This window comes from Poromitra crassiceps (assembly GCF_964638095.1).
Source record: "Poromitra crassiceps genome assembly, chromosome: 20".
NCBI lineage: Eukaryota > Metazoa > Chordata > Actinopteri > Beryciformes > Melamphaidae > Poromitra > Poromitra crassiceps.
In genome coordinates this window covers 5,346,360-5,364,220 of record NC_139637.1, presented here as the reverse complement: position 1 = coordinate 5,364,220, position 17,861 = coordinate 5,346,360, and the positions used below count along the sequence as shown (strand labels likewise).

Sequence of the window (17,861 nt, the reverse complement as noted above, 5' to 3'; positions counted from 1 at the left end):
AACTTGTAATGAATTCAGATGAGCACAGTTACTGCAGTTCGTTTGTCACATGTAGAACTACAGTATAGGGCTTCCTCACTTTTGCCACAAGGGGGCAGTTACTCTCCTTAAGGTTAACGGGCTATAGTTTTCTGTATTCTGTAGTGTAGAGTACTTTATGACAGCAGCTATGCTTCTGTACTTCTGTCTCATAATTTGCTGTGTTTATAGAATGTACAGCATGTTTCAATATAAGCACAGTCATTGTAGAGAAACTGGGTGAGTGAGTGATGTTTATTGAGGTCTTACAGAGTCTGTCAGTGTTTATAGAGGTCCACTCGGATCAGAGGTACTTTCTCACTTTTGATCGTTTTGAACAGCTGCAGCAAAGCCTTTGAGTCGACACACAGCTGTGCATTAACACGTGTCCACTCCAGCTGTGCATGTAGCTGTGAATGTGATGTGTGTCAAGGCAGGAGAAGTGGGAGCAATTTAGAAGGAGTTTTTCCATAAATGCCTTAAAGTTATTTTCAAATCAACTTGAGAAATGCTGGCCACTTTCTAATAGACCCATGGCTCTGACAGTCTCATATGGCTCCAGCGCTGGCCCTGGCCCTGGCTGCAGCCCTGGCCCTGGCCCTGGCTGCAGCCCTGCATGGGCTACAGGGCACATAATTTACACCGCACATCTGGGCCATGTTCAAAGTCTAAGTGGCAAATCCCATCTTGGCCAGTGTTTATGCTAGCCAGTAGCTAGCCAGTAGCTAGCCACTAATGGCCAGTGTTTCTGTTTTGGGCTCAGCCCCATTACTGAGAGAGGGTACATACTCACTGAGATATATGATATGTATTTATATATATGATGTGATGATATATTTATATTTATCTCAGTGTACATACATACTATGCTGTTGGGGGTTTGCTCTGGCAGCAAGTAAGCCTGCCCTCCCAAACCAGGGCTGAGGGGATATAGAGTTGCACGGGCTTTCCCTCTCCCTCCATCTCTCTCACGCACGCACACCACACGCACACCACACACACACACACACACACACACACACACACACACACACACACACACACACACACACACACACACACACACACACACACACACACACACACACACACACACACACACACACACACACACACTAAAAAGCAGAAGAATGTTGCAAGGGATAAAAAAAAAAAAAAATGAAGCACATGAGGAAGTTCCACTAGACACAAAGCAGCTGGTTTCTTGAGCAGGACCTGCTCAGAGGTGTGTCTTTGTGCTCAGAGGTGTGATCAGAGGTGTGTCTCTGTGATCAGAGGTGTCTTTGTGATCAGAGGTGTTTCTCTGTGATCAGCTTGGCATTTTATGTTTGAAATGTGCTATATAAATAAAGTTTATTATTATATTATTATTATTATTATTATACCTACTCTCCTGAACATTCACACACATTCTCACGTCCTGCCCGTCCCGTGAGCCCATGTCAAACTTTGTCCATTACACAACAGACAAGCCAAGGCGGTCTGTTAGCCCAAGTCATTTCCTGTTTATATCCTACCAGCTACTGTAGTTGTGCAACAGTGCCACTGAAAATGTGCCAGTGTGACAAGACTGATCTGCACTTGGCACGACATGACGTTGACAACAACACATGGGGACGCTGTTATTTTCTGTGTAGCACTCAGTCCTTTGACAACTCCTCTATGTGGCTCTAACATGAGCCGAGGCCTAGTAGTCCTGTAACGCGTCACATTATAAGACGTACAACACACAGTAACGTTTCCTTATGACTTAGCTGGTACAGGTGAGCTCACCTGCACTGTCACACCTGCGGCGCCTCACATGTTCCAGCTGGGGCAGCTCCATGATTCTCTCCACTATTCCAATGCACGCGAGCAGTTGTAGACCATCTGAAGACCCTCCACCCGACTCAGAGCACTACGTGTAGCAGTAGCTGCACAACTGACCCCTCTGCCAAAAAGTATTCTGAACCCACCCGCCCCCTCCTCCTCCCCGGCCGACCCCTGTCTTCACACGACACATGGACATATGATAGCAGCAGCCTGGGCTTGTCCTTTACTGTTTGCCAAGGCCAGAGTTCACCACCTACACACATGGCACGGCAGAAGCTAATGGGGCGGATCATTACCAGAGAGCAAAGGTCGCTAAGGAAGTAACGTTATCCTGCCACACCTCTTATCAGCGTGTACACGTACGTGTGTGTAACACCGTGTCATGAACAGCAGTGAGGCGTCTGTTGTTGGCTGCAGGCTGTGTGTTTAGACTCCACACAACATGCAAGAGACTTGACATCATAGTGGGGGAGGGTTTTAACATCTGGGGTCAAAACCCAAGAGTCTGCTAGATATTTTGATGAGAGGAAATGATGCTGTGTTCCATGGACACTCTACTGTATTTTCAGCACACACACACACACACACACACACACACACACACACACACACACACACACACACACACACACACACACACACACACACACACACACACACACACACACACACACACACACACACACACACACACACCAGTGTTGGGCAAGTTACCTTCAAAATGTAATATACTACATATTACTAGTTACTTTCATTTGAAAGTAATACGTTACTTTCAACAATATTACTGCCTGTGTAGAGTAAACAATCCAAAATTCGAAATGTTATTCTTTTCCTTTGTTATTGTCATCTATAGTGATTATTTGCATAAAAAGTTTGATTAGGGAATTATTGTATCTTTATTTAAATATGTGCTTTGATTAAAACATTTTTTTAACTCAATTTGTAACTTGAGTTACTTGACAAAGTAACTGGTATAATATTATTGAAATCCTCTAAGTAATAACTTATATTACTGAGTTACTGCTAAAAGTAATATATTACATGTAATGTGTTACTTTTGTAATGAGTTACTACCCCCAACACTGAGACACACACACACACACACACACACACACACACACACACACACACACACACACACACACACACACACACACACACACACACACACACACACACACACACACACTCACACACACACACACACACACACACACACACACACACACACACAGCAAGATACAGGCCTACATAACAGTCCCTATCATGTTTAAAGCAGTTCCTCTCAAACGTTTCATGTTAAGGCCTCTTAACTGACACAAATTAGACCACGCACCCCTGTAGGAATCAGCACCAAGGACAGAGGCTAAACAAACGACAGATACAAAAACATTGTGCCACTTGGCAACCAGAGGTGGTGACTGGCGAGAGTAGCCTACACAGTAGGCTACTCTCGCCAGTCACCACCTCTGGTTGCCTGCACACACAGAAACGAAGTGAAGTGGAGGTGGGTGTCGTGTCGCTCTGTGGAGCTGTTTCACGCCCCTGATGATAGCCTACAGATATCCGTAGGGACACACTCACGCGTCACGGGAGCCAGGGTGAAGGGGGGCAGTACGAGACCCGGAACTGGGGGCTTTAACTCGCCTTTCAAAACAATGGTCGCAGATGTGAATTTTGTAAATAAACAAGACACAGTAGCCTACGTGGTCTGAGCTTCGGGTTTTAGCCCGAATATTAGAAAATACCCCACTGATTCATAACAGCTCTAGACTCTAAAGTCATGTTATAGCAGTCGGGCGCACTTTAGTGAGAAGCAAGGCAACTGTAAAATGGACAGGTTTTTGAATTGAGTTTGGCAGTGGGCCAGCCGCGTAACCCATAAGAGAGCGAGCCCCGATCCCCCAGTAAAAAGTGAAACCTCATTTCCGTGCGACAGTCCAAACGTCAAGCATAAACTCCAGCTTTACGAGTTGTTGTTTTTCTTTTCATTTTTGATTGAGTAACCAGGTTCAGGTCCAGGTGCAGGTCCAGGTCCAGGTCCAGGTCCAGGTCCATGTCCATGTCCAGGCAGCGAGTTATACATTCACTCATGTCGAGTTCATCCACGGACAGAAGGACAATTCTACTCTCAGACTGAGGCTCTGCAGACCTGAGGTGAGAATCTTTTTCACTATCAAATCTAATATAGTGTGCAGATGCGTCTATGTGATCATGTTCTTTTTATGGGTGGTTTGGTTTTTATATGGTAGGCTATAAACATAGGCTATAGGGCACTTTGAACTGTTTGTGCTAAGCCTTAGATTGTGTTTAACTGTGTCTGCACTTTATGTTTTTATCCAGGATGTTGCGTGATGTTATGTCTGTATGTTTTCCATGTTTTTATGTTTTATGTTTATGTAGCCTAACCCTAAGTGCCCTTCTGGGACATACAAATAAACTTGAATGGGGATCAGCGTGACGTAACGGGACCGCAAAACACGCAGAACCGTGGCAGTTAATTTAGTATGAGTTGTGCTAAACAAACGTTAATATCTCAAAAACTATACATGGCATTGCTTATATTTTGACATTTTGAGTGAGAGCAGAAGTAGGCTAGCTCAAGAGTTTGATGTATAATAGCCTATATGCATGTCGTGTTAAAGTTGTGTGAACTGTTGCAGTTTTTAAAATGTAAACAACATAGCCGGGGGCGGGGCTAGAGTCTCATTACCGTTTCCACCAGTGATTCGGTTTGTTTACCAAAATGACTGATCCCTCATGAAGCATTTCTTGATCATTGTAAAAAATATTTTTTTTTACTCACATAGGAAAGACATTATTAACTTTTTATTCAATTATAATAATAAATGTGAACTTGATCATAATACTAGCCTATGTTTAATCATACTTCTCTTCGGTGTGATTTCAAACTGAATCTAAACAGCTGTATTGAAAACATGATGTTGACATGCTCTGCAGCTGTGCCCTACATTTCAGATGAATATGACATGGAAAAATATGATATGGAAAATCATTTTAATGTTAAAGGGTAGCTGCCTCAGATCTGATGAAACATAGCTTCATCTGCACATTGCATTGTTTCAGTCACTGCTTTATTTAGTATAAATTTGTGTTTTCCACTTATTTACAGTAGCCTACATAAAATAGAAAATACAAGTCTAGCTGTGATTATATAAGCAGAAATCTATCATACATTCTAAATTAATAAATGTGTAGCATAATGAGAGTCAGAGTCAGACTTGGTTTTATTGAACAAATATAAGGACTAAGGAACAGCCAACTGAAGTCAAAGAACTGCTCCAGATGTGTGTTGCAAACATCTGAGCTAGGGTCACGATGTGGACCAACTTCATGGAAAAACAAAGAGACCTGATAGTTAATGTTGATGGATAGGAAAACATGCATGAAGGTAAATAAAAATCCACAAGCTTGTAGACTTCATGTGAGAACTTGTAAAATACAATGTGAGAACTCGAACAAAAATCTGAACTTGTATGTTCGAATATTTACATATGTGAGTTGAATTTGTAGTCACAGAAAAAAACGAGACCTTGTGGAAAATGTTTAACTTGTAGGCTATGTTTACATTTTCAATAATATATTATTACATGATTATTCCACCAAATTCTCTTTTGCCACGAGTCATAAAATCCTGACTACGCCTGACTATATCAAAATATTCTCACAATTCTGATATTCTGACGTTAAACTCGGACTTGATTGTCAGAACTCAAATAATTATGTTTTTTCCACATGTAGCCCTGATCCTCTTCTGTACTATATTGTATGTCTTGCAGAGTTATTTGTGGTGTTTCTTCTGTGTCTCACACAGTGATGGGGTCGTATCCAGCCCTGGCTTCCATGCTACTGATCTTAGCAGCTCTGTCCTCCAGTTGTGATGGTGGGAAAGTGCTGGTCCTCCCGGTGGAGGGGAGCCATTGGCTAACCATGAAACTTCTGCTGGAGGCGCTCCATTCTCGGGGCCATCAAATCACCGTGCTACGTTCCTCCAACAGCTCGTACATTTCAGAGCAGTCGCCCCTCTACACCTCCATCACCATCCCACAGGAGGAGCCCCAGAACATCGTGAGCCAGACCTTCATGGACTCTTTCTTGAAGAGGACAATAGAGCTGCGACGGAGTGGAGGCTCACCATGGGCGCTCTTGACCTTCTATAGGAATCTTTTCAGCATGCTAGCGCAGAACCATAAGATCATGACCGATATGATCACCACCATTTTTGAGAATAAGACATTGACAAATGAGCTGAAGGAGACCGAGTATGATCTCGTTCTGACCGACCCTTCGTTTCCAGTGGGAGTGTTGTTGGCGCACTATCTCCAGCTTCCCGTGGTCCTCAATGTGCGCTGGCTTCTCAGTGGAGAGGGACACTTTGCCATCGCTCCCTCACCGTTGTCCTACATCCCTCAACTGTTGTCTCATAACTCTGACAGGATGGACTTCTTTCAACGAATCAAGAACATCTTCTGTCATGGCTTAATCGCTGCGATGTATCACTTTTTCTCAAATCCTCCCTACCGGGCCGTCTGTGATCGTTATTTTGACCACGACGTCGACGTCATGTCTCTCATCCAGGGCGCCGACCTCTGGCTAATGAGGGTCGACTTCGTGTTCGAGTTCCCCCGCCCCACCATGCCCAACGTGGTGTACACAGGAGGCTTCCACTGCAGTCCCTCCAAGCCCCTCCCATCGGAATTAGAGGACTTTGTGCAGAGTTCTGGTGAGCACGGGGTGGTCATCATGTCTCTGGGGAGCCTACTCGGCAACCCCGGCCCCGAGATATCGGAGGTCATCGCCTCCGCGTTTGCCCGCCTCCCTCAGAAGGTGGTGTGGAGACACCTGGGCGAAAGACCCGCCACTCTGGGCAACAACACCCTGCTGGTTAAATGGCTGCCTCAAAACGACCTACTGGGTCACCCCAAAACCAGGGTTTTTGTCACTCACGGGGGCACGAACGGCATCTACGAGGCCATCTACCATGGCGTGCCGGTTCTGGGCATCCCTCTCCTCTTTGACCAGTCTGACAACATGGTGCGCCTGAAGGCCCGGGGAGTGGGAGAAATTGTTGAAGTGACCACCTTGGAGGTGGAGTCGCTGACCCGTATGCTGAGGAACATTCTGGACCCACAGAATCACCACAGAGAGAATATGCACAGACTGTCCCGGCTTCATCATGACACACCACTAAAGCCCATGGACACTGCCATCTTCTGGTTGGAGTATGTTATGAGGCACAAGGGTGCAGCACATCTGCGCACTGAGTCATATAAGTTGCCCTGGTATGCCTATCACTGTCTAGATGTGCTAGTGGTCCTTGTAGCATGTGTTCTGCTGGTGGTGACGTTAGTTTGGGTCTCCTGTAGATGCATGATTAGAGGCTTAACGAGGAGGAGAAAGTCCAAGTACGAGTGAATAGATAACCTGACGTCAAATTAAACTTGAGACTGTTGACGAGGGGTGACTCAGCAGAAAATCAGCTATATACACCCATTAGGAAGACAGGACGAAATTGTTTTTATACTTTTATTCAAATTAAGACAGTGTCAAAACTCTCTGCTGTGATAGAATATTGTCTTACATGTTGCCATTCCTAGAAAGTGTGCATCATTTGTTACACCATTATTACTTCGCCAAGTTGTTTCTACATTAGTTCTGTCATTTGGATGATTGCTCTGTGGTATGGTCATCTGCATCTAACTGTCTACTTGAGAAGTTACAAGTAGCACAAAACAAGGCAGCTAGGCTGCTCCTGGGGTGCTCCCCCAGGTCTAGCGTTGCTGGCATGCATATTAGTCTTTCATGGCTTAGTGTTGAGAAAAGGCTAAAGGTCAACCTACTCATATTTTTTCACAGAGTTGTTCAAAATCAAACTCCCAGATTTCTTGTCAATAACATATATAGTTCAGAGGTTCACCAACACTCGAGTGGTGGTCAGATGACTTTACCTAGACCAAAAACCAACTACATGAAGAAAACATCATAACTAGCAAGCTAGATAGTTTAGATTCTTTTTTGTTTTTTTTGTTTTCTGTATTCTTTTCTTTTACTTTGTGTTTTTGGATTTTAACTATTGCATGTTATGTTATGTCATGTCATGTATATTTTGTCTTGGACCCCAGGAAGACTGTCATCTAGGCGGCAGCTATTTGGTATCCTTTTAAATAATCAAATAAACAAATTATTATGTAACTATCATTTGAGCTTTTTTCCTAAACTATCCAAAACTAAGACTCTTCACATAATTAGAGGCAAAGCAAATAGCAGATTATGGATAAATATAAGGTTGATTGAAAAGTTTTATTTGGAGCTGAGAGCTGCATTTTTATCCTTTCATGTTTTTCTAGAATCTTTGCATTATATTCTTATCTGAGCCAGGGGTATGGAAGAGAATTAGTGCCACTTAAAAAAAAAAAAGTTCTGAGATTAATCTCAGGATTCTGAGAATAAAATCTGAATGTCAGAATTTGGAGTTTAAAATCCGAATTTAGAGAATAATTTCAGAAGAACTCAAAAATAATTTATAAGAATATTTATATGCTTTTTTTTCTTTTTCCACCATAATAATCAACACTACAATCAGGCATGCATTTCTCACTTCCTGTTGAACTGTGCCCACCACACCCAACTCTCGCCACAACACTTCCTCCTGAAAGCTGACATTGACAAGAATTGTGACTTCCTTTAATTCCATGTCTTTAATTGAGCTTGTATCCACATGCTTTGATAACAGCAATCTGCCAAATGCAAAAATCCAGTCCAGTCTAGTCCAGTCCAGTCCATTCCAGGCCAGGCCAGTCCAGTCCAGTCCAGTCCAGTCCAGTCCAGTCGAGTCCAGTCCAGTCTCAGTTAGAAATATTCAGTATATTAGAAAAAGGCAGTGAGAAAAAGATGAGCAATGTAAGAAAATCACTGCCAATGTCTTTCATTTCATCACGATTTGCAGTGACTTTCCTGCATTGGAAGTTGACTGGAGGAAAGTTGACTTTGAGTGAGGGAGGATCGCGTGATGCTCTGACGAGCTTGAAGGAACAGTTGTCTGAACTGAGTGCGAAGGTCTTCAATTCCATGCAGGTAAACCAGGGGGTTGAGGGCGCTGTTCAAACACACAAGTCCACGACTTATCTGTTTAGCAACGTAGGCTATGTTATTCCATTCAGGGCACAACCCCTGTTTTATCAAAACTCTGGCCCTGAGGCTGAGGTTCCTCGATACATAATATGGAATGTAACAAACAGAGAAGAGTAGGATCAAAATTAACAACAATTTCAAGCTTCTCTGCTTTTGTACCTGGTCAAGTCTCTTTCTGGTACACAGAACTACAGCCACGTGTCCATAGCAGCACAGTGTGATGAGGAAAGGGATGCAAAATCCAGTGACGGTCCATCCAAGGCTGTAGTTCAGGTAATCCTCAACGTGGAACTTAGAGGTGGTGTCATAACATTTCTGTTTGTTTCCATCTGTCTTGATGAAGAACATGTCTGGGAGACTTTGAATGCTCACCAAGACCCAAACCATTATCGTGATAACCACAGAGTGGGTGACAGTTATTCTTCCCATCACTCTCACTGGGTGGACAATGGCCAGGTACCTGTACACACTGATACAGGTGAGGAACCCAATGCTGCCATATAGATTCAGGTTGAAGAAGAATCTTGTTATCTTGCAGAACACATCTCCAAAGATCCATTTATTACCCAAAACATGGTACACAACCAGAAACGGCAGCGTGAGCAGATACAGAAAATCTGTCAATCCAAGATTGAGAACAAAAATGTTGATGATCTTAAGTTTCTTCCAGTTCTGGAGCAACGTCTTCAATCCCAAACCATTAGCTATCAGGCCGACGATGAATACTAAGATGTAAACAGCAGGTAGGAACTTCTGTGGAAAGTCAAAGGTTTCTAGTTTACAAGAGATGTTCATCATTGTGTCTTCTGAAAAGAAAAGTGCAAATCCGTCCCTTTCAGTGGAGCTCTGGTGTTTTCTAGAGATGGAAAGTGAATTATGAGCGCTGGAAAAAAACAAATTACTTTTTTCACCGAAGACTTCCCTTTTTGAAACCCTGCTCTCTCTGCTTCAGTTTTTGCACGTTGCAGGAAATTGACTGAATGTGTGACCGTTTAACACATTCAAGGTTCAAGTATACATACTACAGCATGCGCTGGGACGCGTCATCAGTGATGTTAACTGGGGTCGTGGGGTCATACACCCTCGCCCAGTAGACCCAGCCGAGGCCGATTACGACCCCGAGGCATCTACGAGGCCATCTACCACGGCGTGCCGGTTCTGGGCATCCCTCTCCTCTTTGACCAGTCTGACAACATGGTGCGCCTGAAGGCCCGGGGAGTGGGAGAAATCGCTGAAGTGACCACCTTGGAGGTGGAGTCGCTGACCCGTATGCTGAGGAACATTCTGGACCCACAGAATCACCACAGAGAGAATATGCACAGACTGTCCCGGCTCCATCATCATGACACACCACTAAAGCCCATGGACACTGCCATCTTCTGGTTGGAGTATGTTATGAGGCACAAGGGTGCAGCACATCTGCGCACTGAGTCATATAAGTTGCCCTGGTATGCCTATCACTGTCTGGATGTGATGGTGGTCCTTGTAGCATGTGTTCTGCTGGTGGTGACGTTAGTTTGGGTCTCCTGTAGATGCATGATTAGAGGCTTAACGAGGAGGAGAAAGTCCAAGTATGAGTGAATAGATAACCTGACGTCAAATTAAACTTGAGACTGTTGACGAGGGGTGACTCAGCAGAAAATCAGCTATATACACCCATTAGGAAGACAGGAAGAAATTGTTTTTATAGTTTTATTCAAATTAAGACAGTGTCAAAACTCTCTGCTGTGATAGAATATTGTCTTACATGTTGCCATTCCTAGAAAGTGTGCATCATTTGTTACACCATTATTACTTCGCCAAGTTGTTTCTACATTAGTTCTGTCATTTGGATGTTTTTTTTTTTTTACCTTTATTTATACAGGGGGAGTCTCACTGAGAGCAATGCTCTCTTTTTCAGGAGTGCCCTATTCACATTCACACACACATTCATACCTGGAAGCTGACCAGTACAACCACAGTCTGATCTGTTGGCCACTGAGCAGCTCCACTGGAGCAGTTGGGGTTAAGGGCCTTGCTCAAGAGCACCTCAGTGGTGGTAATGAGGGAGGGGCAAGCGCTGCCTTTTCACTTTCCCCACCCAGATTTATCCTGCCGGTCCCGGGGATTGAACCGACGACCTTCCGGTCTCAAGCTCGCTTCTCTAACCATTGGGCCACCACTGCCACATTGCTCTGTGGTATGGTCATCTAATAATAATAATAATAATAATAAATTCAATTTATATAGCACGCTTTAAAATCCAAGGACTTCACAAGGTGCTTTACAGATGCATGATAAAAACAATCAAGCAATCAAACAATCAAACAGGGAAAAATAAAAATAAAAATATATAAAAAATAAATATAAAGGAACAGCTACTAAAAGAATAAAAAGATCAAAGGATAAAAACATAAAAACATAACACGTGTAAATGGAGAGGGAGGACCCTAGGGGAAAGCTAAAATAAATAAGTGGGTTTTGAGTTTTGATTTAAAAACATCAAACGAGTCTGTAGCCCTGAGTGGTCCTGGGAGCTGATTCCACAGCCGGGGGCCCAGTGAGGAGAAGGCACGGTCACCCATGCTTGTGAGTTTGGTCCTAGGGACAGAAAGGAGGTTGGAGCTGCATGATCGGAGTGTCCGGAGTGAGGATTGAGGGGTAACTAGATCTTGGAGGTAGGTTGGAGCAGTGTGATGAATGGCCTTGTATGTTAACAGGAGAAGTTTGTAGGTGATGCGGTGGTTAACTGGGAGCCAGTGAAGGGAGTGCAGAACCGGGGTGATGTGCTCTGACTTGCATGTTTTTGCAAGTCATGTTTTTGTTTTTGTGAATAAAGTCTTTGGATGCATCTGCATCTAACTGTCTACTTGAGAAGTTACAAGTAGCACAAAACAAGGCAGCTAGGCTGCTCCTGGGGTGCTCCCCCAGGTCTAGCAGTGCTGGCATGCATATTAGTCTTTCATGGCTTAGTGTTGAGAAAAGGCTAAAGGCCAACCTCCTCATATTTTTGTTGTTTTGAGTTGTTCAAAATCAAACTCCCAGATTTCTTGTCAATAACATAATGTATAGTTCAGAGGTTCACCAACACTCTACCGGAGGGGCGAGTGGTGGTCAGATGACTTTACCTCGACCAAAAACCAACTACATGAAGAAAACATCATAACAACATCTGCTCCATTAAAGGGAGAGCTTGTTTTAAAAGGATACTGAGAACTCATTTACACTCACACTAATAACTACGGTATCACATCATTTTTAGATTCATGATTTGTTTTTTACAAGTACTGATTGTCGTATAACCAAGTGTTATTTTCTGTCTTACTAGCAAGCTAGATAGTTTAGATTTTTTTGTTTTTTTTTGTTTTCTGTCTTCGTTTCTTTTACTTTGTGTTTTTGGATTTTAACTATTGCATGTTATGTTATGTCATGTCATGTATATTTTGTCTTGGACCCCAGGAAGACTGTCATCTAGGCGGCAGCTATTTGGTATCCTTTTAAATAATCAAATAAACAAATTATTATGTAACTATCATTTGAGCTTTTTTCCTTAATCCAAAACTAAGACTCTTCACATAATTAGAGGCAAAGCAAATAGCAGATTATGGATAAATATAAGGTTGATTGAAAAGTTTTATTTGGAGCTGAGAGCTGCATTTTTATCCTTTCATGTTTTTCTAGAATCTTTGCATTATATTCTTATCTGAGCCAGGGGTATGGAAGAGAATTAGGGCCACTTAAAAAAAAAAAAAGTTCTGAGATTAATCTCAGGATTCTGAGAATAAAATCTGAATGTCAGAATTTGGAGTTTAAAATCAGAATTTAGAGAATAATTTCAGAACTCAAAAATAATTTATAAGAATATTTATATGCTTTTTTTTTTCTTTTTCCACCATAATAATCAACACTACAATCAGGCATGCATTTCTCACTTCCTGTTGAACTGTGCCCACCACACCCAACTCTCGCCACAACACTTCCTCCTGAAAGCTGACATTGACAAGAATTGTAACTTCCTTGAATTCCATGTCTTTAATTGAGCTTGTATCCACATGCTTTGATAACAGCAATCTGCCAAATGCAAAAATCCAGTCCAGTCTAGTCCAGTCCAGTCCAGTCCAGTCCAGTCCAGTCCAGTCCAGTCCAGTCCAGTCCAGTCTCAGTTAGAAATATTCAGTATATTAGAAAAAGGCAGTGAGAAAAAGATGAGCAATGTAAGAAAATCACTGCCAAAGTCTTTCATTTCATCACGATTTGCAGTGACTTTCCTGCATTGGAAGTTGACTGGAGGAAAGTTGACTTTGAGTGAGGGAGGATCGCGTGATGCTCTGACGAGCTTGAAGGAACAGTTGTCTGAACTGAGTGCGAAGGTCTTCAATTCCATGCAGGTAAACCAGGGGGTTGAGGGCGCTGTTCAAACACACAAGTCCACGACTTATCTGTTTAGCAACGTAGGCTATGTTATTCCATTCAGGGCACAACCCCTGTTTTATCAAAACTCTGGCCCTGAGGCTGAGGTTCCTCGATACATAATATGGAATGTAACAAACAGAGAAGAGTAGGATCAAAATTAACAACAACTTCAAGCTTCTCTGCTTTTGTACCTGGTCAAGTCTCTTTCTGGTACACAGAACTACAGCCACGTGTCCATAGCAGCACAGTGTGATGAGGAAAGGGATGCAAAATCCAGTGACGGTCCATCCAAGGCTGTAGTTCAGGTAATCCTCAACGTGGAACTTAGAGGTGGTGTCATAACATTTCTGTTTGTTTCCATGTGTCTTGGTGAAGAACATGTCTGGGAGACTTTGAATGCTCACCAAGACCCAAACCATTATCGTGATAACCACAGAGTGGGTGACGGTTATTCTTCCCATCACTCTCACTGGGTGGACAATGGCCAGGTACCTGTACACACTGATACAGGTGAGGAACCCAATGCTGCCATATAGATTCAGGTTGAAGAAGAATCTTGTTATCTTGCAGAACACATCTCCAAAGATCCATTTATTGCCCAAAACATGGTACACAACCAGAAATGGCAGCGTGAGCAGGTACAGAAAATCTGTCAATCCAAGATTGAGAACAAAAATGTTGATGATGTTGAGTTTATTCCAGTTCTGGAGCAACGACTTCAATCCCAAACCATTAGCTATCAGGCCGACGATGAATACGAAGATGTAAACGGCAGGCAGGAACTTCTTTGGAAAGTCAAAGTTAACTTGTTCACAAGAGGTGTTCATCATGTCTTCTGAAAAGCAGTGAATAATCACAGTGGACACTGGTGCTTTGAGTGGCGTAAGGAAACTTTTGTTCCCTTAAAGAAAGCTTTCTCTTCCACATTTCTTAGAACCCTGTTCATGTGGGAGTGGACAGAGGATGTACATGTGACTAGTGTGCCATGGTGTGATCATTTCTTTTGAACTGGTTAAAGGGGAATGCCACCAATTAAAAGAAAATCACACATCTTATTCCTGACCTGTGCCTCAGGATAGTTTAGTCTTATTCCTGACCTGTGCCTCAGGACAGTTCAGTCTTATTCCTGACCTGTGCCTCAGGACAGTTCAGTCATATTCCTGACCTGTGCCCCAGGACAGTTCAGTCTTATTCCTGACCTGTGCCTCAGGACAGTTTAGTCTTATTCCTGACCTGTGTCCCCGGACAGTTTAGTCTTATTCCTGACCTGTGTCCCCGGACAGTTTAGTCTTATTCCTGACCTGTGCCTCAGGACAGTTCAGTCTTATTCCTGACCTGTGCCTCAGGACAGTTTAGTCTTATTCCTGACCTGTGCCTCAGGACAGTTCAGTCTTATTCCTGACCTGTGTCCCAGGACAGTTCAGTCTTATTCCTGACCTGTGCCCCAGGACAGTTCAGTCTTATTCCTGACCTGTGCCCCAGGATAGTTCAGTCTTATTCCTGACCTGTGTCCCCGGACAGTTTAGTCTTATTCCTGACCTGTGCCCCAGGACAGTTTAGTCTTATTCCTGACCTGTGCCTCAGGACAGTTCAGTCTTATTCCTGACCTGTGCCTCAGGACAGTTTAGTCTTATTCCTGACCTGTGCCCCAGGACAGTTCAGTCTTATTCCTGACCTGTGCCTCAGGACAGTTCAGTCTTATTCCTGACCTGTGCCTCAGGACAGTTCAGTCTTATTCCTGACCTGTGCCTCAGGACAGTTTAGTCTTATTCCTGACCTGTGCCTCAGGACAGTTCAGTCTTATTCCTGACCTGTGCCCCAGGACAGTTCAGTCTTATTCCTGACCTGTGTCCCAGGACAGTTCAGTCTTATTCCTGACCTGTGTCCCAGGACAGTTTAGTCTTATTCCTGACCTGTGCCTCAGGACAGTTCAGTCTTATTCCTGACCTGTGCCTCAGGACAGTTTAGTCTTATTCCTGACCTGTGCCTCAGGACAGTTCAGTCTTATTCCTGACCTGTGCCCCAGGACAGTTCAGTCTTATTCCTGACCTGTGCCTCAGGACAGTTCAGTCTTATTCCTGACCTGTGCCTCAGGACAGTTCAGTCTTATTCCTGACCTGTGTCCCAGGACAGTTCAGTCTTATTCCTGACCTGTGCCTCAGGACAGTTCAGTCTTATTCCTGACCTGTGCCCCAGGACAGTTCCGTCTTATTCCTGTGTCCCAGGACAGTTCAGTCTTATTCCTGACCTGTGCCCCAGGACAGTTCAGTCTTATTCCTGTGCCCCAGGACAGTTGAGTCAATAGTTTTAGTGACCATGCACCCCCTAAAGCTAGAAACTGGAGAACTCACTCTTGAATTTGTAACATCACTTTGTGTGAGTTCTTGCACCAAATTGAGATTTTAAGTTCAGGTTCATATCTGTTAGCAAACCTAGAATAGAATAAATAACAATTTCCTGTGACAACTCAATTTAGCATAATTACACACATATCGCATTTGCCACACAGTCTGAGCCACATTCAACGAGGGAGCAGTCATCACAAGGTCAAGGGTTCTCTCCCTTCTAGTTTTAGGAGAGAGTGGTGCACATTCACAAACATTGACTAAACTGTCCTACACTTACGATCAGGCATACACTTCTGTTGAACCAGGCATACACTTCTGTTGAACCAGGCATACACTTCTGTTGAACCAGGCATACACTTCTGTTGAACCAGGCATACACTTCTGTTGAACCAGGCATACACTTCCTGTTGAACCGATGCAGCACATGCTCCCCACAACACTTCCTAAACGGTCACAGTGACAAGAATTGTGGCTTAAATGCATTTCATGTCTTTAATTTGAGCTTTTTCCATATTTTTACAACAATTTGCCAAATTCAAAAATACAAGTGCAGTAAATGTATTAAATGCACGACAGTAAATATATTATTGTTGCAAAAAGTGCCTCTCAGTTAGCAATATATATTACAAAGATGCAGAGAGAGAAAGTTGAGCGAGTTAAGAGAATGACAAAATATTCCATTTCATTCAGAAGTTTCAGTGACTTTACACCACTGGAACTTGTCTGTGAGTGATGGACGATCGCGTGACCTTCTGACGAGCTTGCTGGAACAGTTGTCTGAGCTGAGCTGGAAGGTCTTCATTTCCGTGGAGGTAAACCAGGGGGTTGAGGGCGCTGTTCAGACACACAAGTCCACGACTTATCTGTTTAGCAATGTAGGCTCTATTATTCCATTCAGGGCACAACCCCTGATTTATCAAAACTCTTGCCCTGAGGTTGAGGTTCCTCAATACATAATATGGCATGTAACAAACAGAGAAGAGTAGGATCAAAATTAACAACAACTTCAAGCTTCTCTGCTTTTGTACCTGATCAAGTCTCTTTCTGGTACACAGAACTACAGCCACGTGTCCATAGCAGCACAGTGTGATGAGGAAAGGGATGCAAAATCCAGTGACGGTCCATCCACGGCTGTAGTTCAGGTAATCCTCAACGTAGAACTTAAAGGTGGTGTCATAACATTTCTGTTTGTTTCCATCTGTCTTGATGAAGAACATGTCTGGAAGACTTTGAATGCTCACCAAGACCCAAACCATTATCGTGATAACCACAGAGTGGGTGACGGTTATTCTTCCCATCACTCTCACTGGGTGGACAATGGCCAGGTACCTGTACACACTGATACAGGTGAGGAACCCAATGCTGCCATATAGATTCAGGTTGAAGAAGAATCTTGTTATCTTGCAGAAAACATCTCCAAAGATCCATTTATTGCCCAAAACATGGTACACGACCAGAAACGGCAGCGTGAGCAGATACAGAAAATCTGTGAGTCCAAGGTTGAGAACAAAAATGTTGATGATCTTAAGTTTCTTCCAGTTCTGGATCAACGACTTCAATCCCAAACCATTAGCTATCAGGCCCACGATGAATACTAAGATGTAAACAACAGGCAGGAACTTCTGTGGAAAGTCCATCCTATTTAGTTTACAAGAGGTGTTCATCATTGTGTCTTCTGAAAAGCACGGAATAGAAATGTTGGTCTCACCTCTCACCGTGGATGCTCTGGTGCTTTGAAGGTGTGCAGAGATGTCATTGTCTGTGTATTTGATCTGTATCTGTTTAACCAAGAAAACAGATGTGTGTTTTTTTCCAGCACCAGAGAGAGAGAGAGAGAGAGAGAGAGAGAGAGAGAGAGAGATGCGCTCGGCAGAGACCGAATCATTGATTTAAAAACCATGCCTGATAGGCCTACAGGTACCATCGGGTTCAAGTCACGTTGCAGACTAATACGTAGTTAATGAAACAACTAGTTGTGGAATCAAAGACCTATGTTGCAAACAGAATGTGTGTTTTTTTATCTATTGGCCATCCAAGATGATATGAATCGATTTGAAGAAACAAAATGGACGACACACAGACATGTCAATCATGGCATCTTTTTTATGCCGCCGCCAGCGATAGCCGTGGCAATTA

At 43.3% G+C, this 17,861-nt stretch overlaps 1 protein-coding gene and 4 pseudogenes across 5 annotated transcripts in view; 1 reads left to right on the top strand and 4 right to left on the bottom strand.

Annotated features, from left to right (window-relative positions):
• Positions 1 to 1,855, bottom strand: part of LOC310794780 (6-phosphofructo-2-kinase/fructose-2,6-bisphosphatase 1-like) — a 10,295-nt gene extending 8,440 nt beyond the window's left edge. Inside the window, exon 1 of the mRNA XM_083656817.1 lies at positions 1,792 to 1,855. Within this exon, the coding sequence (XP_083512943.1) occupies positions 1,792 to 1,843 (52 nt within the window). The 5' untranslated portion in view covers positions 1,844 to 1,855. The remainder of the gene's footprint in view (positions 1 to 1,791) is intronic.
• Positions 1,856 to 5,670: 3,815 nt separating this feature from the next.
• On the top strand, positions 5,671 to 7,827 carry LOC310795111 (UDP-glucuronosyltransferase 2B20 pseudogene; annotated as a pseudogene). Its single transcript has one exon. The product of its transcript is annotated as a UDP-glucuronosyltransferase 2B20 pseudogene (transcript).
• A 960-nt stretch (positions 7,828 to 8,787) lies between these two features.
• LOC310794518 (P2Y purinoceptor 1 pseudogene) lies at positions 8,788 to 9,783 on the bottom strand (annotated as a pseudogene). Its single transcript has one exon. The product of its transcript is annotated as a P2Y purinoceptor 1 pseudogene (transcript).
• Positions 9,784 to 12,860: 3,077 nt separating this feature from the next.
• Positions 12,861 to 14,215, bottom strand: LOC310795192 (P2Y purinoceptor 1 pseudogene; annotated as a pseudogene). The gene has a single exon. The product of its transcript is annotated as a P2Y purinoceptor 1 pseudogene (transcript).
• Positions 14,216 to 16,429: 2,214 nt separating this feature from the next.
• Positions 16,430 to 17,362, bottom strand: LOC310794517 (P2Y purinoceptor 1 pseudogene; annotated as a pseudogene). The gene has a single exon. The product of its transcript is annotated as a P2Y purinoceptor 1 pseudogene (transcript).
• Positions 17,363 to 17,861: the final 499 nt, after the last annotated feature.